The sequence below is a fragment of the Lepisosteus platostomus genome, chromosome 5 (assembly GCF_059453375.1).
Source record: "Lepisosteus platostomus isolate fLepPlt1 chromosome 5, fLepPlt1.hap1, whole genome shotgun sequence".
Lineage (NCBI taxonomy): Eukaryota > Metazoa > Chordata > Actinopteri > Semionotiformes > Lepisosteidae > Lepisosteus > Lepisosteus platostomus.
The window spans coordinates 1,416,345-1,435,346 of NC_142615.1; the positions used below are offsets into that span (position 1 = coordinate 1,416,345).

The following is a 19,002-nucleotide window of genomic DNA, read 5'->3' on the forward strand; positions in this document are numbered from 1 at the left end:
GATCAATGCGCCCGATCGGCGTACCCGGCCTGTCCCTCGCGCGGTCCCGCCTCTTCCTGCGGCGCGACGGTTTCACCCACGGGCTTCCTGGCTTCCTGGGGACCCCCCTCTTCCTCTGGTCCGAACCCGAGCTCTGGAGACAGAGAGAGAGAGCCCATCACACACACAGACCCCTCTTCCTCTGGTCCGAACCCGAGCAGACAGGCAGACAGGCACAGATACAGACAGACAGAGAGACACAGATACAGAGAGACAGGCAGACAGGCAGTCAGAGAGACAGATACAGACAGGCAGAGAGACAGACAGGCAGACAGGCACAGATACAGACAGGCAGGCAGGCAGGCAGGCAGGCAGGCAGGCAGAGAGTCAGAGAGACAGATACAGACAGGCAGAGAGACAGACAGGCAGACAGGCACAGATACAGACAGGCAGGCAGGCAGGCAGTCAGAGAGACAGATACAGACAGGCAGAGAGACAGACAGGCAGACAGACACAGATACAGACAGGCAGACACAGATACAGGCAGGCAGGCAGGCAGGCAGGCAGGCAGGCAGGCAGACAGACAGACTCACGCGATCAGACTGGTTGCCCGACTCCTCCTCCTCCTCTTCCTCCTCCTCCTCCTCGGCCTCGCTGACCCGACTCTCTGCGCCCCCGTCTCCAGACTGCAAAGAGACGCGCGCGCGCACGCACACGCACACTCAGTGTCGACCAGCAGAGGGGACGAGCGCCGGGGGGCCCCCGTCCCAGTCCTCCGCCGCACACACGGGGTTCGCAAGGCCAGAGGCGATAACGTCTCTCCGCGTCCTCACTCGTCCGCGCGCGAGCCGGCCCCCGATCTGCGCTCGTTACCTTGCTGTCGGAGTCGACCGGCTCGTCCATGGAGAAGCTGTCGTAGAAGAGCCGGAACTCCTCCCCTCCCTCCGTCTCCCACTCCTCCAGCCAATCCCCTCGGTCCTCCTCGCCCGGCCCCGCCCCCTCGGCCACCGGGGACCCGCCCACTTTCTGCACAGAGAGACAGGAGAGAGAGAGAGAGATGAGGTAGAGGAGAGAGAGAGAGGAGAGAGAGAGGGGAGAGAGAGAGAGACAGGAGACAGGAGAGAGGGGAGAGAGAGAGACAGGAGAGAGGGGAGAGAGGGGAGAGAGAGGAGAGAGAGAGGGGAGAGAGAGAGATGAGGTAGAGGAGAGAGAAAGGAGAGAGAGATAGGGGAGAGGGGAGAGAGAGACAGGAGAGAGGGGAGAGAGAGAGACAGGAGAGAGGGGAGAGAGAGAGACAGGATAGAGAGAAGGAGAGAGATAAGGTAGAGAAGAGAGAGAGAGAAGAGAGACAGGAGAGAGGGGAGAGAGAGACAGGATAGAGAGAAGGAGAGAGATAAGGTAGAGAAGAGAGAGAGAGAAGAGAGACAGGAGAGAGGGGAGAGAGAGACAGGATAGAGAGAAGGAGAGAGATAAGGTAGAGAAGAGAGAGAGAGAAGAGAGACAGGAGAGAGGGGAGAGAGAGACAGGATAGAGAGAAGGAGAGAGATGAGGTAGAGGAGAGAGAGAGGGAGAAGAGAGACAGGAGAGAGGGGAGGAGAGAGAGATAAGGTAGAGGAGAGAGAGAGACAGGAGAGGTAAGACAGACAATATGACGGAGAGACACACAGGGTTCGAGGCTCTCCGTCAGCGTGACCCCACCCACCTCCTCCTCCTCGCTGCTCTTCTCCAGCTGCCCTGCAGGGGGCGACGAGACATCCAGCCTCCTCCTCTTCACTCCTCCTGAGAGACAGAGCGGGAGTCAATCGGTGAGAGAGGAGAGAGGAGAGGGGAGAGGGGAGAGAGAGAGAGGGGAGAGCGAGGGGAGAGGGGAGAGAGAGGGGAGAGGAGAGGGGAGAGGAGAGGGGAGAGAGAGGGGAGAGGAGAGGGGAGAGGGGAGAGAGAGGGGAGAGGAGAGAGGAGAGAGAGAGGGGAGAGAGGAGAGGGGAGAGAGAGAGAGGGGAGAGGAGAGGGGAGAGAGAGGGGAGAGAGAGGGGAGAGGAGAGGGGAGAGGGGAGAGAGAGAGAGGGGAGAGCGAGGGGAGAGGGGAGAGAGAGGGGAGAGGAGAGGGGAGAGAGAGGGGAGAGGAGAGGGGAGAGGGGAGAGAGAGGGGAGAGAGAGGGGAGAGAGAGGGGAGAGAGAGGGGAGAGGAATGGAGACAGGAGAGACCGGCTGACCTGTGTCGCCCTCTAGTGGCGAGCTGGTGGAAGGCTCAGGGGCGTCCACTGCAGGCTCAGGAGGATCAACACTCTTCATCTGCGCAGGGAGACAGAGAGACAGTGAGACACAGGGCAGAGAGAGACAGGCAGAGAGAGACAGGCAGTCAGAGAGGCAGGCAGGCAGAGAGGCAGACAGTCAGAGAGAAAGGCAGGCAGGCAGGCAGGCAGGCAGGCAGAGAGAAAGGCAGGCAGGCAGGCAGTCAGAGAGACAGGCAGGCAGGCAGGCAGGCAGGCAGACAGACAGACAGACAGACAGGCAGGCAGACAGACAGACAGACAGACAGACAGGCAGACAGACAGGCAGACAGACAGGCAGACAGACAGACAGGCAGACAGGCAGACAGACAGACAGGCAGACAGGCAGACAGGCAGACAGGCAGGCAGTGAGGTCCCGATGGACCGAGGGGGTCCGGGACGCACCTGTCCCGCCGCAGGCCTGTTCATGGTCTTCCTGGCCCGGTGGACTTTGGGGGGGGGTGCCGCGGCGCCGGCGGGGGGGTCGGCGGGGGGGCTCACGGGCGGGGGGGCTTTTCCCTGGCTGGGCATGCTCATCTTCGCCCGACCCGGGGGGGACGAGGAGGAGGAGGAGGAGGAGGAGGAGGAAGAGGAGGAGGAGGAGGAGGAGAGAGTCTTGGCCGCGTGGCCCGCCAGCCCCTTGCCGGCGGGGGGCGCCGCGGAGACGGCCCCCCCCTCCTCCGCCCGCTCCCCTCCCCCCTTGGCCGCCCCCTCCCCCTCCCTCTCAGAATCCTTCGGCGACGACATCATCCCCCCCATGGGCTCCGCCTCCTCGGGAACGGTCGCCGCGGCGCCGGCGTCGTCACCTGGATACCGGAACACGGGCAGGGAGACAGTCTGAGCTATTTTATTATCATTATGTGTTGGACTGGTGTCCAGTGAGGGGCTGGTGTCTGTGGGTGTCTCTCTGTGGGTGTGTGTGTGTGTGTGTGTGTGTGTGTCTCTCTGTGGGTTTGTCTCTCTGTGACTGTCTGTGGGTGTGTGTGTGTCTCTCTCTGTGGGTTTGTCTCTCTGTGACTGTCTGTGTGTGTGTCTCTCTGTGGGTGTGTCTCTCTGTGACTGTCTGTGGGTGTGTCTCTCTGTGGGTGGGTGTGTCTCTCTGTGACTGTCTGTGGGTGTGTCTCTCTGTGGGTGGGTGTGTCTCTCTGTGACTGTGGGTGTGTCTCTCTGTGACTGTGGGTGTGTCTCTCTGTGACTGTCTGTGGGTGTGTCTCTCTGTGACTGTGGGTGTGTCTCTCTGTGACTGTCTGTGGGTGTGTCTCTCTGTGACCATCTGTGGGTGTGTCTCTCTGTGACCATCTGTGGGTGTGTCTCTCTGCGGGTGGGTGTGTCTCTCTGTGGGCTTGCCTGTTCCTGATTGGTCACCAGAGTCCTTCCCGGCAGCAGTCTCCGCCTTCTTCTTCTGCTCTGAGAGTCCGCCCTGGTTAGTGTCCTCCTGGTGTGGGGGGAAACGAAGGCAGACGTAATTAGTTCCGCTTTGACCGAACGGATGCGTTGCTATGGAGATCGACAGTGCACTCTCGAAAAAATAAGGTGCCGTATCTCAGGCATGAAGGCCACTCAAATGCTACTTGCAACGTCAAAAACCAGCAGAAACGAATGTGCTGGGTTTTAGTGTTTGTGCCAGATTCACGCAGCTTAACTGAGCTCGAAAAGCAGGCATACCATGTCTAAGGACTGACATTCACACCCGGAGGGGGTCGGACTGCTGCGCACTGGGAGTCTGACAGCACTGTCACACCTGGAGCGGATCAGACTGCTGCGCACTGGGAGTCTGACAGCACTGTCACACCTGGAGCGGATCAGACTGCTGCGCACTGGGAGTCTGACTGACAGCACTGTCACACCTGGAGCGGATCAGACTGCTGCGCACTGGGAGTCTGACTGACAGCACTGTCACACCTGGAGCGGATCAGACTGCTGCGCACTGGGAGTCTGACAGCACTGTCACACCTGGAGTGGATCAGACTGCTGCACACTGGGAGTCTGACTGACTGCACTGTCACACCTGGAGCGGATCAGACTGCTGCGCACTGGGAGTCTGACTGACAGCACTGTCACACCTGGAGCGGATCAGACTGCTGCGCACTGGGAGTCTGACTGACAGCACTGTCACACCTGGAGCGGATCAGACTGCTGCGCACTGGGAGTCTGACTGACAGCACTGTCACACCTGGAGCGGATCAGACTGCTGCGCACTGGGAGTCTGACTGACAGCACTGTCACACCTGGAGCGGATCAGACTGCTGCGCACTGGGAGTCTGACTGACAGCACTGTCACACCTGGAGCGGATCAGACTGCTGCGCACTGGGAGTCTGACTGACAGCACTGTCACACCTGGAGCGGATCAGACTGCTGCGCACTGGGAGTCTGACTGACAGCACTGTCACACCTGGAGCGGATCAGACTGCTGCGCACTGGGAGTCTGACTGACAGCACTGTCACACCTGGAGCGGATCAGACTGCTGCGCACTGGGAGTCTGACTGACAGCACTGTACCACCTGGAGCGGATCAGACTGCTGCGCACTGGGAGTCTGACTGACAGCACTGTACCACCTGGAGCGGATCAGACTGCTGCGCACTGGGAGTCAGACTGACAGCACTGTCACACCTGGTGCGGATCAGACTGCTGCGCACTGGGAGTCTGACTGACAGCACTGTCACACCTGGAGCGGATCAGACTGCTGCGCACTGGGAGTCTGACTGAAAGCACTGTCACACCTGGAGCGGATCAGACTGCTGCGCACTGGGAGTCTGACTGAAAGCACTGTCACACCTGGAGCGGATCAGACTGCTGCGCACTGGGAGTCTGACTGACAGCACTGTCACACCTGGAGCGGATCAGACTGCTGCGCACTGGGAGTCTGACTGACAGCACTGTCACACCTGGAGCGGATCAGACTGCTGCGCACTGGGAGTCTGACTGACAGCACTGTCACACCTGGAGCGGATCAGACTGCTGCACACTGGGAGTCTGACAGCACTGACACACCTGGAGCGGATCAGACTGCTGCGCACTGGGAGTCTGACTGACAGCACTGTCACACCTGGAGCGGATCAGACTGCTGCGAACTGGGAGTCTGACAGCACTGTCACACCTGGAGCGGATCAGACTGCTGTGCACTGGGGGTCTGACTGAGAGATCGCTGTAAACGTGCAGTGGATCAGACTGCTGTGCACTGGGGGTCTGACTGAGAGATCGCTGTAAACGTGCAGTGGATCAGACTGCTGTGCACTGGGGGTCTGACTGAGAGATCGCTGTAAACGTGCAGTGGATCAGACTGCTGTGCACTGGGGGTCTGACTGAGAGATCGCTGTAAACGTGCAGCGGATCAGACTGCTGTGCACTGGGGGTCTGACTGAGAGGTCGCTGTAAACGTGCAGTGGATCAGACTGCTCTCAATCCGGCTGTGTGGCGGAGCACTGAGGAACAAAGAGACGAGGGAATATGGGTCCGGTCTCCCTGGGCGAAATCACAACATCCCCTCCACACACACGCACACGGCCGATCGCCCTCCCCACCACGCCGGGGTCTGCCCAGCAGCGCGTCCAGGCGCGGAGACGGGGCTCGCACCCTGAAAAGACCCGGCTCTGTGCAAGGCGCTGGGCGCCTCTTTGTACCCCAGCCTACAGACAGAAACGAGGCGCCCCTGCAGGCGCTGCGGGAACCCCCCCCGCCCCCCAAGCGGCCGTCCCGCTGCACACGGACAACACGGTGCAGGATGGGGGGTGACCACATCAATCCAAACACGCAAGCATCCAAAATCAGGTCTCCTCACCTCACTCGAGAGCTCAGCCGCCGACATATTGGCTCCGACTCCGGGGCGACGGAGAAAGACGTCACTCAGAGCGCGACCCGCCCCCTCGCCGCCGGCGCGCCCCGCCCCCTCGCCATTGTCCTCCGCCGGGGAACAATCCCGGGCGTCTGACGTCACGGGCACGTCGCGCCCGGGCCCCGCCCCCTCCCGTTTGTCTGCTTTCCCGGGCTTCGCTCTTCCGCCCCTCCCCCCTCCGCCGCTGCCAAGCTCACCCTGGTCACATGACCGAGGCCAGGCGCTCTGAAGCCCAATGGCCGCGTCCATGTTTGTGACGTCAGAAACCAGTCATGCTCCGATCTGATATTTTTTTTTGCATTTAAAGGAAGACATACAAGGAAAATATGTAAAAAAAGCTCAATTTTCAGCTTTTATAATTGCGAGTGCGTCTATTTCAGTATCTGTTTTAATATTTGGTCTCCTTTTTTTGTATTTCGGAGGTTTAAATTAAAAAAAATCATAAAAAAATAGTTTGATCTGAGATAGATCTGAGATTCTGACGCTTTAAACTGAATTGTACATCAGAACGAACTGCCAGACCCTTAAACAGTGCTGATCCACTGTCTCGTTCCACACTGTGACCGTTACTACTTTATTCGTCTTTTCTAGTGATCAACTTGACTTGTCATTATACTGACACGGGTGCGGAGTGCAGTGAAGAGTGTTTCTCATGAGTCCGTCAGGCGCTGTCCATACAGAACAGCAGCAGACAGGACGACAGACAGTAAATACAATAGCAATAACAGTGTAAACAACGAGTATGACAGCACCCCCTGTCCGCCACAAAACGTGCACAAGGGCAAATTAATAATAGTGATAATAGGACGTGTCGCACGGACACTCATAGTAATAGGGGTTATCACTGGGCTCCTCCTGTGTTTGTGTGTGTGTCGATGCTGGGGTGCCGAGCTCAACGTGTGTCTGGGGTAACCGCCTCTAATCTGTATCGTCCTCTCGTACCTGTGTGTGTGTGTGTATTTCTTTTTATTTTAGAGAAAGAAGACATGTATTTTAAATACAGGAGACGTGACACAATCCTTTTGTCATTTTCCCAGAAACATCCCACATGACAACCGAGTCTCTTCATATCTGCTCCCTTGGACAATACTGGACAATTATTTCACTCCGAACCCAACTAGATGCGTTCAAAATAAGCAAGATACCTTCCATTTTTTATGATTTCTGAAGCGGGGGGGAAATGTAGATACAGATTCAGATCTCCATTTGTGTGCGCGTGTGTATGTTTCTGTGTGAATGTGTGTGTGTGCGTGTGTGTGTGAGTGTAATTCTGTCTGAATGAGTGTGTCTCTTCCAGGTGTGTGTCTCTCCAAGGTGTGTGTGTGCCTGTGTGTGTCACTCCCAGGTGCGTGTGTATCTGTGTGTCTCTCCCAGGTGTGTGTGTGTGCGCGCACTTCTGTGTGTGTCTGTGTGTCGCTCCCAGGTGTGTGTGTGTGTGTGTCTCGCTGGTCAGGCGTGAGCCCGGTGAGACGTCAGCCCCCCCCACGCCAGCCCGGCGCCCGGGGGAATGTTTCAACCCCCCCCCCCCAGACGCGCGACACACAGACAGGGTGGAAACGGGGCTCCTGTCCCTTTAAGGGGGCCGGCAGCCCTGCGCGCGCCGCCGCGGCGAGAATCTCGCTCGAGGACGCGGCTCGGGACGGGAGAGCACGAGGCGAGCGCCAGTAAGTGCGGGTGCGTGTAGGGGGGTGGGGGTGTCTAATTGCGCGTTATTGTGGGGGCGGAAATGAGCGATCGGGGGGTGAATGAGCCGGCCGGGGCTCGGACCCGCGGCGCAGACACAGCGCAGCCCGGCTGCTGATAGCACAATAACAGCGTCCACCCTCCTCCCTCCTCCCCGCCCACGTCGCCTTGTGATCGCGCACGGCGGCGCGAGTGGGGCAGCTCTTCCCCGTTAACAGCCCCACGCAGCGCGCGCGGGGGGCTGCGGGTCCGGCCCACGGGTGGGCAGCGCGGGTCCGGCCGGTCCGGCCGTGCCCCCCGGCCTCCGAGCTCTGGGGATGAGCTGGTCCCCCTGTCCGGGCTGGCTGTGATCATGATTATCTCCCGCTGTCGATAGAGTATTATTAACTGATGTATCGATACCTCCCCCCTCTCTCTCAGTGCAGTGTTCATGTACTGGAGTGTCCAGTCAGTGTGTCTGTATGAACCCCTCTCTCTCTCAGTGCAGTGTTCATGTACTGGAGTGTCCAGTCAGTGTGTGTGTATGAACCCCTCTCTCTCTCAGTGCAGTGTTCATGTACTGGAGTGTCCAGTCAGTGTGTCTGTGTGAACCCCTCTCTCTCTCAGTGCAGTGTTCATGTACTGGAGTGTCCAGTCAGTGTGTCTGTATGAACCCCTCTCTCTCTCAGTGCAGTGTTCATGTCCTGGAGTGTCCAGTCAGTGTGTGTGTATGAACCCCTCTCTCTCTCAGTGCAGTGTTCATGTACTGGAGTGTCCAGTCAGTGTGTGTGTATGAACCCCTCTCTCTCTCAGTGCAGTGTTCATGTACTGGAGTGTCCAGTCAGTGTGTCTGTATGAACCCCTCTCTCTCTCAGTGCAGTGTTCATGTACTGGAGTGTCCAGTCAGTGTGTCTGTATGAACCCCTCTCTCTCTCAGTGCAGTGTTCATGTACTGGAGTGTCCAGTCAGTGTGTGTGTGTGAACCCCTCTCTCTCTCAGTGCAGTGTTCATGTACTGGAGTGTCCAGTCAGTGTGTGTGTGTGAACCCCTCTCTCTCTCAGTGCAGTGTTCATGTACTGGAGTGTCCAGTCAGTGTGTGTGTATGAACCCCTCTCTCTCTCAGTGCAGTGTTCATGTACTGGAGTGTCCAGTCAGTGTGTGTGTATGAACCCCTCTCTCTCTCAGTGCAGTGTTCATGTACTGGAGTGTCCAGTCAGTGTGTGTGTGTGAACCCCTCTCTCTCTCAGTGCAGTGTTCATGTACTGGAGTGTCCAGTCAGTGTGTGTGTATGAACCCCTCTCTCTCTCAGTGCAGTGTTCATGTACTGGAACGGTCCTGTCTCACTGCAGTATTAATTAAATATGAATTAGCAGTAATAATATTAGATGTGATATGAATACTTGATAAGCAGTACCTATGAATTCCTGTACGATAGTGTGCAGTTCGTCAGTAACGGTACAGCTGAAGTGTCGCTCTCGCTCTGAACCAGCGCGCTGCTGCCCCCCGGTGGCGAGATGGAGGTACTGCGGTTCCGCCTGCCGGGCCACGGCGACGCCACGCTGCGCAACCTGAACCAGCTGCGCTCGCGCCAGCGCTTCTGCGACGTCACCATCGTCGCCAACGACAACCAGCAGTTCCGGGGCCACAAGGTGGTGCTGGCGGCCTGCTCCCCCTTCCTGAGGGACCAGTTCCTGCTGAACCCCTCCTCCGAGCTGCAGGTGGGGGGGGGGGGCTCGGACCCGGTACCGCGGCACACGCACGCACAGCATACACATGCACACACACGCACGCACGTGCATTCAACACACATACACACAGAGAGAGAGAGCCTGGCCATAGAAACTGGACACAGGCAGACCTGGCTGTCCAGAGAGGACAGGCTCAGTGACCACAGCCTGGACACACACACTGGACACAGGCAGACCTGGCTGTCCAGAGAGGACAGGCTCAGTGACCACAGCCTGGACACAGACACTGGACACAGGCAGACCTGGCTGTCCAGAGAGGACAGGCTCAGTGACCACAGCCTGGACACACACACTGGACACAGACAGACCTGGCTGTCCAGAGAGGACAGGCTCAGTGAGCACAGCCTGGACACACACACTGGACACAGGCAGACCTGGCTGTCCAGAGAGGACAGCCTCAGTGACCACAGCCTGGACACAGACACTGGACACAGGCAGACCTGGCTGTCCAGAGAGGACAGGCTCAGTGACCACAGCCTGGACACACACACTGGACACAGGCAGTGTGTGATCTCCTGTCCCAGCCTGAGGAACAGTGAGCCTGTCTCTCAATAATAATAATAATACAGTGTGCGATCTCCTGTCCCAGCCTGAGGAACAGACAGTGAGCCTGTCTCTCAATAATAATAATACAGTGTGTGATCTCCTGTCCCAGCCTGAGGAACAGACAGTGAGCCTGTCTCTCAATAATAATAATAATACAGTGTGTGATCTCCTGTCCCAGCCTGAGGAACAGACAGTGAGCCTGTCTCTCAATAATAATAATACAGTGTGTGATCTCCTGTCCCAGCCTGAGGAACAGTGAGCCTGTCTCTTAATAATAATAATACAGTGTGTGTGATCTCCTGTCCCAGCCTGAGGAACAGACAGTGAGCCTGTCTCTCAATAATAATAATACAGTGTGTGATCTCCTGTCCCAGCCTGAGGAACAGACAGTGAGCCTGTCTCTCAATAATAATAATACAGTGTGTGATCTCCTGTCCCAGCCTGAGGAACAGACAGTGAGCCTGTCTCTCAATAATAATACAGTGTGTGATCTCCTGTCCCAGCCTGAGGAACAGACAGTGAGCCTGTCTCTCAATAATAATAATACAGTGTGTGATCTCCTGTCCCAGCCTGAGGAACAGACAGTGAGCCTGTCTCTCAATAATAATAATACAGTGTGTGATCTCCTGTCCCAGCCTGAGGAACAGACAGTGAGCCTGTCTCTCAATAATAATAATACAGTGTGTGATCTCCTGTTCCAGCCTGAGGAACAGTGAGCCTGTCTCTCAATAATCTCAGGATCTTTTTTCCTGTATTGTAAAAGTCTGTTGATTTGATGTTAACTGTAGTTGTTTTGCTTTGGCAACACCGATTGTACTCATCGGTCATGTTGAGCTGGATTGAGAGCAGTCTCCCTGAACGAACCCCTCTCACTGTCTCTCTCTCGCTGGGCAGGTGTCGGGGCTCCACAGCTCTGGTATCGTCTGCGAGCTGCTGCAGTCCTGCTACACTGGGGTGCTCCAGTTCACGGTCAGGGAGATCGTGGACTACCTGACCGCGGCCAGCTACCTGCAGATGGAGCACGTGGTGGAGAAGTGTAGGGGCGCCCTGAGCCAGTTCATCGAACCCCAGATCGCCACCGCTGTGAGTCTGGCCTCCCCCTCTCTCTCAGTGCAGTGTTCATGTCCTGGAGTGTCCAGTCAGTGTGTGTGTATGAACCCCTCTCTCTCTCAGTGCAGTGTTCATGTACTGGAGTGTCCAGTCAGTGTGTCTGTATGAACCCCTCTCTCTCTCAGTGCAGTGTTCATGTACTGGAGTGTCCAGTCAGTGTGTGTGTATGAACCCCTCTCTCTCTCAGTGCAGTGTTCATGTACTGGAGTGTCCAGTCAGTGTGTGTGTATGAACCCCTCTCTCTCTCAGTGCAGTGTTCATGTCCTGGAGTGTTCAGTCAGTGTGTGTGTGTGAACCCCTCTCTCTCTCAGTGCAGTGTTCATGTACTGGAGTGGCCAGTCAGGGTGTGTGTGTGAACCCCTCTCTCTCTCAGTGCAGTGTTCATGTACTGGAGTGTCCAGTCAGTGTGTGTGTATGAACCCCTCTCTCTCTCAGTGCAGTGTTCATGTACTGGAGTGTCCAGTCAGTGTGTGTATGAACCCCTCTCTCTCTCAGTGCAGTGTTCATGTACTGGAGTGTCCAGTCAGTGTGTGTGTATGAACCCCTCTCTCTCTCAGTGCAGTGTTCATGTACTGGAGTGTCCAGTCAGTGTGTCTGTGTGAACCCCTCTCTCTCTCAGTGCAGTGTTCATGTACTGGAGTGTCCAGTCAGTGTGTCTGTGTGAACCCCTCTCTCTCTCAGTGCAGTGTTCATGTACTGGAGTGTCCAGTCAGGGTGTGTGTATGAGCCCCTCTCTCTCTCAGTGCAGTGTTCATGTACTGGAGTGTCCAGTCAGTGTGTCTGTATTAACCCCTCTCTCTCTCAGTCTTCACCCTACCCCAACACTGCCAGTCCTGGGTTCAGTGGCTTCCAGGGCAACCGCCGTTTTGGGGTGATGAGGGCTACTGCTGCTATCCAGACTGCGCTGGTGAATCCCGAGGTCCAATGTCGGTCATGGGGGGGCAAGGTCACAGAGAGGTCACACCGACAGCCAGACAGGAGCACGGAGAATATGCACAGTGTCACTGAGCTGAAGGTATGCTTGTTGTGAAATGAAGTGTAAGATTGTCTCTGGGGTCTGTGTGAGGGTCTGGACTCCTCTCTCTGCGTGAGGGGTGCCTCTGGGGTCTGTGTGAGGGTCTGGACTCCTCTCTCTGCGTGAGGAGTGTCTCTGGGGTCTGTGTGAGGGTCTGGACTCCTCTCTCTGCGTGAGGAGTGTCTCTGGGGTCTGTGTGAGGGTCTGGACTCCTCTCTCTGCGTGAGGAGTGTCTCTGGGGTCTGTGTGAGGGTCTGGACTCCTCTCTCTGCGTGAGGAGTGTCTCTGGGGTCTGTGTGAGGGTCTGGACTCCTCTCTCTGCGTGAGGAGTGTCTCTGGGGTCTGTGTGAGGGTCTGGACTCCTCTCTCTGCGTGAGGAGTGTCTCTGGGGTCTGTGTGAGGGTCTGGACTCCTCTCTCTGCGTGAGGAGTGTCTCTGGGGTCTGTGTGAGGGTCTGGACTCCTCTCTCTGCGTGAGGAGTGTCTCTGGGGTCTGTGTGAGGGTCTGGACTCCTCTCTCTGCGTGAGGAGTGTCTCTGGGGTCTGTGTGAGGGTCTGGACTCCTCTCTCTGCGTGAGGAGTGTCTCTGGGGTCTGTGTGAGGGTCTGGACTCCTCTCTCTGCGTGAGGAGTGTCTCTGGGGTCTGTGCGAGGGTCTGGGCTCCTCTCTCTGCGTGAGGAGTGTCTCTGGGGTCTGTGCGAGGGTCTGGGCTCCTCTCTCTGCGTGAGGAGTGTCTCTGGGGTCTGTGCGAGGGTCTGGACTCCTCTCTCTGCGTGAGGAGTGTCTCTGGGGTCTGTGCGAGGGTCTGGACTCCTCTCTCTGTGTGAGGAGTGTCTCTGGGGTCTGTGCGAGGGTCTGGACTCCTCTCTCTGTGCGAGGAGTGTCTCTGGGGTCTGTGCGAGGGTCTGGACTCCTCTCTCTGTGCGAGGAGTGTCTCTGGGGTCTGTGTGAGGGTCTGGACTCCTCTCTCTGTGTGAGGAGTGTCTCTGGGGTCTGTGTGAGGGTCTGTACTCCTCTCTCTGTGTGAGGAGTGTCTCTGGGGTCTGTGTGAGGGTCTGGACTCCTCTCTCTGTGTGAGGAGTGTCTCTGGGGTCTGTGTGAGGGTCTGGACTCCTCTCTCTGTGTGAGGAGTGCCTCTGGGGTCTGTGTGAGGGTCTGGACTCCTCTCTCTGTGTGAGGAGTGTCTCTGGGGTCAGTGTGAGGGTCTGGACTCCTCTCTCTGTGTGAGGAGTGTCTCTGGGGTCTGTGTGAGGGTCTGGACTCCTCTCTCTGTGTGAGGAGCGTCTCTTGACTGTGTCTTTTTCACAGGTAAAAGTGGAGGAGGCTGCCGAAGCGTTTCTGGAGGAAGAGTGCGAGGAAGACTACGAGGACTTCCCGGAGGTCTGCATCATAGAGGAGGAGGAGGAGGAGGAGGAGGACGACGGGCAGGGAGAGGGGCAGAGGGCGGCGGAGGCGGAGGGAGGGGGCCCGGCCGGTGTGGGGTCCCCGCCGCGGTTCGAGGCGGGGGGCGACCCCCAGGCGCAGCAGGAGGAGGAGGAGGAGGAGGAGACCAAGCCGAAGGTCCAGGGCGCGAGGGGGCAGCGGGACCCCCGGCCGAGGGGCAGGAGGGGGGCGCCAGCAAGGAGACGGCGCCCCAGCGGAGGCGGGGAGAGGGGCATGCTGGGAGCCGGGGTGCAGGAGGCCGGGTGGGGCGCACCAAGTCTGGAGTCTGGCGGGGAGGAGGAAGAGGAGGAGGAGGAGGAGGAGGAGGGGCCGCAGCCGGAAGCCTCCGGAATCAGCAGCTCCAGCAACCTCGGGCTCGGCTTCGGGTTCGGGCCGCGGGCGGGCGGGGCGGGGGGCAGCCCCTCGGCCCCCTGGGAGCGGGGCTCGGGGGTCCAGCCGGGTCCGGAGGGGCCCGAGGAGGCGCCCCACTACCAGCGCTTCGGTTACCATGACGTGTTCCAGGGAGGAGGAGGAGGGGGGGCGTCGGCGATGGAGAGCGGGGTGGCGGCGGAGGACGAGGAGCCCGTGGGCGTCGTGGGGTCCACCTCCTGCCCCGGCCCCGGCCCCGGCGGACTGGGGGCGATCGGCGGCGGCGGCGGCGTTGGCGGCTCGGACCCGCGGCCCGTGCCCTGCCAGCGCTGCGGGACCCGGTTCCCCTCGGCGGAGGCGCTGGCCGTGCACGCCCGCGCGGCCCACTTCCTCTTCGTCTGCCCCCGCTGCGGCAAGCAGTTCAACCACAGCAGCAACCTGAACCGGCACCTGAACGTGCACCGCGGCGTCAAGTCCCACCGCTGCCACCTGTGCCACAAGACCTTCACCCAGAAGTCCACGCTGGCGGACCACATGAACCTGCACAGCGGCGAGCGGCCCTACCGCTGCTCCTACTGCCTGGTGCGCTTCGCCCACAAGCCCGCCATCCGCCGGCACCTGAAGGAGCAGCACGGGAAGACCACCGCCCAGAACCGGGAGAGGGGCGGGGACTGAGGGCGGGGGGGGTCTGTGATTGGGTGGGGGGACTGAGGGGTGGAGTCTGTGATCGAGGGGGCTGGAGACTGAGATCGAGGGGGCGGGGACCGAGGGGCGGAGTCTGTGATGGGGGTGGGCGGAGACTGCGGAGAGGGGCGGGGACTGATTGGGGGCGGGGCTGAGATTGAGGGGGCAGGACTGAGGGCGGGGGGGGGGGGGGGTCTGTGATTGGGTGGGGGGACTGAGGGGTGGAGTCTGTGATCGAGGGGGCTGGAGACTGAGATTGAGGGGGCGGGGACCGAGGGGCGGAGTCTGTGATGGGGGTGGGCGGAGACTGCGGAGAGGGGCGGGGACTGATTGGGGGCGGGGCTGAGATTGAGGGGGCAGAACTGAGGGCGGGGGGGGTCTGTGATTGGGTGGGGGGACTGAGGGGTGGAGTCTGTGATCGAGGGGGCTGGAGACTGAGATTGAGGGGGCGGGGACCGAGGGGCAGAGTCTGTGATGGGGGTGGGCGGAGACTGCGGAGAGGGGCGGGGACTGATTGGGGGCGGGGCTGAGATTGAGGGGGCAGGACTGAGGGCGGGGGGGGGTCTGTGATTGGGTGGGGGGGAATGAGGGGTGGAGTCTGTGATCGAGGGGGCTGGAGACTGAGATTGAGGGGGCGGGGACCGAGGGGCGGAGTCTGTGATGGGGGTGGGCGGAGACTGCGGAGAGGGGCGGGGACTGATTGGGGGCGGGGCTGAGGTTGAGGGGGCAGGACTGAGGGCGGGGGGGGTCTGTGATTGGGTGGGGGGACTGAGGGGTGGAGTCTGTGATCGAGGGGGCTGGAGACTGAGATTGAGGGGGCGGGGACTGGGATGGAGAACCAGGGTCTGTTGTTGAGAGGAGGCGGAGACTGAGACTGAGAGGGTGGGGCCTGAGGGAGGGGGCTGGGGACTGAGAGGGAGACGGGACTGAAGGAGAGGGGCATGGACTGAGATGTAGTGGGCAGGGACTGAGATTGGGGATGGGGACTGAGGTGGAGGGGGCAGGGACTGAGACGGAGGGGGTGGGGCTGAGATAGGAAAGGAGAGAGAGAGGGGGCAGAGACGAGAGGGGGAGGCAGGGTGAGGGAGAGGGGAGGAGTGGGAAAGGACTGAGAGAAGGAAGAAACCAGAGTCCGAACCTGGAGCCCCAGGTGACCGAGAGGGATGAGGAGCGGAGGGATGAGAGGGAGGGAATTGTCACAGTAGCACAGAGAGAAACCCCTGACTCCAGTTTGTTAGCGCCACCCTGAATCAGAGAGACAGACAGCAGGAGAGGACGAGGCCGCCCTGAATCAGAGAGACAGACAGCAGGAGAGGACGAGACAGCCCTGACACAGAGACAGACAGCGGGAGAGGACGAGGCCGCCCTGAATCAGAGAGACAGACAGCAGGAGAGGACGAGGCAGCCCTGACACAGAGACAGACAGCGGGAGAGGACGAGGCAGCGCTGACACAGAGACAGACAGCAGGAGAGGACGAGGCAGCCCTGACACAGAGACAGACAGCGGGAGAGGACGAGGCAGCCCTGAATCAGAGAGACAGACAGCAGGAGAGGACGAGACAGCCCTGACACAGAGACAGACAGCAGGAGAGGACGAGGCAGCGCTGACACAGAGACAGACAGCAGGAGAGGACGAGGCAGCCCTGACACAGAGACAGACAGCGGGAGAAGACGAGGCCGCCCTGAATCAGAGAGACAGACAGCAGGAGAAGACGAGACAGCCCTGACAGAGAGACGTGAGGAGACAGTTTACCGTGTGAGCCTGCGCTCAGAGTCGTGTCCTCGGGCGTCCTCTCCTCCCGTCTGAAGCGCAGCGACACTAATAAACGTTTTTTTGTATCCCGAACCGCTGCTCTGCTGGTCCTGTTTCACCTGTGTCTCAGGTCGCGGGGTTGTGCCCAGATGCTGTGCTTTCGACACACCGTGTGTGAATGAGACAGGGAGTGTGGAGTCCTCCCCACCACCAGGGGGAGCACAGACACCCATCTAGTTCCTTTTAAAGAGGTTCCACAGTCCTCCACACCACCAGGGGGAGCACAGACACCCATCTAGTTCCTTTTAAAGAGGTTCCGCAGTCCTCCACACCACTAGGGGGGGCACAGACACCCATCTAGTTCCTTTTAAAGAGGTTCCACAGTCCTCCACACCACCAGGGGGAGCACAGACATCTGACAGCTCCCTTTTAAAGAGGTTCCACAGTCCTCCCCACCACTAGGGGGAGCACAGACACCCGTCTAGTTCCTTTTAAAGAGATTCCACAGTCCTCCACACCACCAGAAGGAGCACAGACACCCATCTAGTTCCTTTTAAAGAGGTTCCGCAGTCCTCCACACCACTAGGGGGGGCACAGACACCCATCTAGTTCCTTTTAAAGAGGTTCCACAGTCCTCCACACCACCAGGGGGAGCACAGACATCTGACAGCTCCCTTTTAAAGAGGTTCCACAGTCCTCCCCACCACCAGGGGGAGCACAGACACCCATCTAGTTCCTTTTAAAGAGGTTCCGCAGTCCTCCACACCACTAGGTGGAGCACAGACACCCATCTAGTTCCTTTTAAAGAGGTTCCACAGTCCTCCACACCACTAGGGGGAGCACAGACATCTGACAGCTCCCTTTTAAAGAGGTTCCACAGTCCTCCCCACCACTAGGGGGAGCACAGACACCCATCTAGTTCCTTTTAAAGAGGTTCCACAGTCCTCCACACCACCAGGGGGAGCACAGACACCCATCTAGTTCCTTTTAAAGAGGTTCCACAGTCCTCCACACCACCAGGGGGAGCACAGACACCCATCTAGTTCCTTTTAAAGAGGTTCCACAGTCCTCCACACCACTAGGGGGAGCACAGACACTCATATAGCTCCTTTTAAAGAGGTTCCACAGTCCTCCACACCACTAGGGGGAGCACAGACACCCATCTAGTTCCTTTTAAAGAGGTTCCACAGTCCTCCACACCACTAGGGGGAGCACAGACACTCATATAGCTCCTTTTAAAGAGGTTCCACAGTCCTCCACACCACTAGGGGGAGCACAGACACTCATATAGCTCCTTTTAAAGAGGTACCACAGTCCTCCACACCACTAGGGGGGGCACAGACACCCATCTAGTTCCTTTTAAAGAGGTTCCGCAGTCCTCCACACCACTAGGGGGGGCACAGACACCCATCTAGTTCCTTTTAAAGAGGTTCCACAGTCCTCCACACCACTAGGGGGAGCACAGACACTCATATAGCTCCTTTTAAAGAGGTTCCACAGTCCTCCACGCCACTAGGGGGAGCACAGACACTCATATAGCTCCTTTTAAAGAGGTTCCACAGTCTTCCACACCACTAGGGGGAGCACAAGCATCTGACAGCTCCCTTTTAAAGAGGTTCCACAGTCCTCCACACCACTAGGGGGAGCACAAGCATCTGACAGCTCCCTTTTAAAGAGGTTCCACAGTCCTCCACACCACTAGGGGGAGCACAGACACCCATCTAGTTCCTTTTAAAGAGGTTCCACAGTCCTCCACACCACTAGGGGGAGCACAGACACTCATATAGCTCCTTTTAAAGAGGTTCCACAGTCCTCCACACCACCAGGGGGAGCACAGACACCCATCTAGTTCCTTTTAAAGAGGTTCCACAGTCCTCCACACCACTAGGGGGAGCACAGACACTCATATAGCTCCTTTTAAAGAGGTTCCACAGTCCTCCACACCACTAGGGGGAGCACAGACACTCATATAGCTCCTTTTAAAGAGGTTCCACAGTCCTCCACACCACTAGGGGGAGCACAGACACTCATATAGCTCCTTTTAAAGAAGTTCCACAGTCCTCCACACCACCAGGGGGAGCACAGACACCCATCTAGTTCCTTTTAAAGAGGTTCCACAGTCCTCCACACCACCAGGGGGAGCACAGACACTCATATAGCTCCTTTTAAAGAGGTTCCACAGTCCTCCCCACCACCAGGGGGAGCACAGACACTCATATAGCTCCTTTTAAAGAGGTTCCACAGTCCTCCACACCACCAGGGGGAGCACAGACACTCATATAGCTCCTTTTAAAGAGGTTCCGCAGTCCTCCACACCACTAGGGGGGGCACAGACACCCATCTAGTTCCTTTTAAAGAGGTTCAGCAGTCCTCCACACCACTAGGGGGGGCACAGACTCCCATCTAGTTCCTTTTAAAGAGGTTTACAGTCCTCCCCACCACCAGGGGGAGCACAGGCCTCTGACAGCTCCCTTTTAAAGAGGTTCCACAGTCCTCCACACCACTAGGGGGAGCCCGCCTAGTTCATTTTAAAGAGGTCTGGACTTACAGTGGTCAGGAAATCAAGAGGGATATCGCTGGGGTAAGTCTTTAAGAGTTTCAGGGTAATGG

General features: G+C 58.3%; 2 protein-coding genes across 2 annotated transcripts in view; one reads left to right on the forward strand and one right to left on the reverse strand.

The window, feature by feature from the left end:
* ehmt2 (euchromatic histone-lysine N-methyltransferase 2) overlaps positions 1-6,333 on the reverse strand; it is a 22,502-nt gene extending 16,169 nt beyond the window's left edge. The window contains exons 1-8 of the mRNA XM_088632999.1: positions 6,031-6,333; positions 3,597-3,684; positions 2,655-3,055; positions 2,193-2,271; positions 1,682-1,758; positions 853-1,005; positions 573-665; positions 25-133 (exon numbers count right to left, since the gene is read on the reverse strand). Of these exons, the coding sequence (XP_088489125.1) occupies positions 25-133; positions 573-665; positions 853-1,005; positions 1,682-1,758; positions 2,193-2,271; positions 2,655-3,055; positions 3,597-3,684; positions 6,031-6,333 (1,303 nt within the window). The remainder of the gene's footprint in view (positions 1-24; positions 134-572; positions 666-852; positions 1,006-1,681; positions 1,759-2,192; positions 2,272-2,654; positions 3,056-3,596; positions 3,685-6,030) is intronic.
* Positions 6,334-7,613: 1,280 nt separating this feature from the next.
* On the forward strand, positions 7,614-16,485 carry LOC148662365 (zinc finger and BTB domain-containing protein 12-like). The gene is made up of 5 exons (XM_088631850.1): positions 7,614-7,748; positions 9,236-9,464; positions 10,935-11,123; positions 11,956-12,165; positions 13,473-16,485. The coding sequence occupies exons 2-5, from the start codon at positions 9,261-9,263 to the stop codon at positions 14,628-14,630; spliced, it is 1,761 nt and encodes a 586-aa protein (XP_088487976.1). The 5' UTR covers positions 7,614-7,748; positions 9,236-9,260; the 3' UTR covers positions 14,631-16,485.
* The last annotated feature ends 2,517 nt before the right edge of the window (positions 16,486-19,002 follow it).

Bases quoted from the DNA above. Each gene is read 5' to 3' on its own strand.
- LOC148662365 (XM_088631850.1), top strand. From the start codon at position 9,261: ATGGAGGTACTGCGGTTCCGCCTGCCGGGCCACGGCGACGCCACGCTG. The intron at 9,465-10,934 runs GTGGGGGGGGGG...CTCGCTGGGCAG, and splicing joins ACCCCTCCTCCGAGCTGCAG to GTGTCGGGGCTCCACAGCTC. The intron at 11,124-11,955 runs GTGAGTCTGGCC...TCTCTCTCTCAG, and splicing joins AACCCCAGATCGCCACCGCT to TCTTCACCCTACCCCAACAC.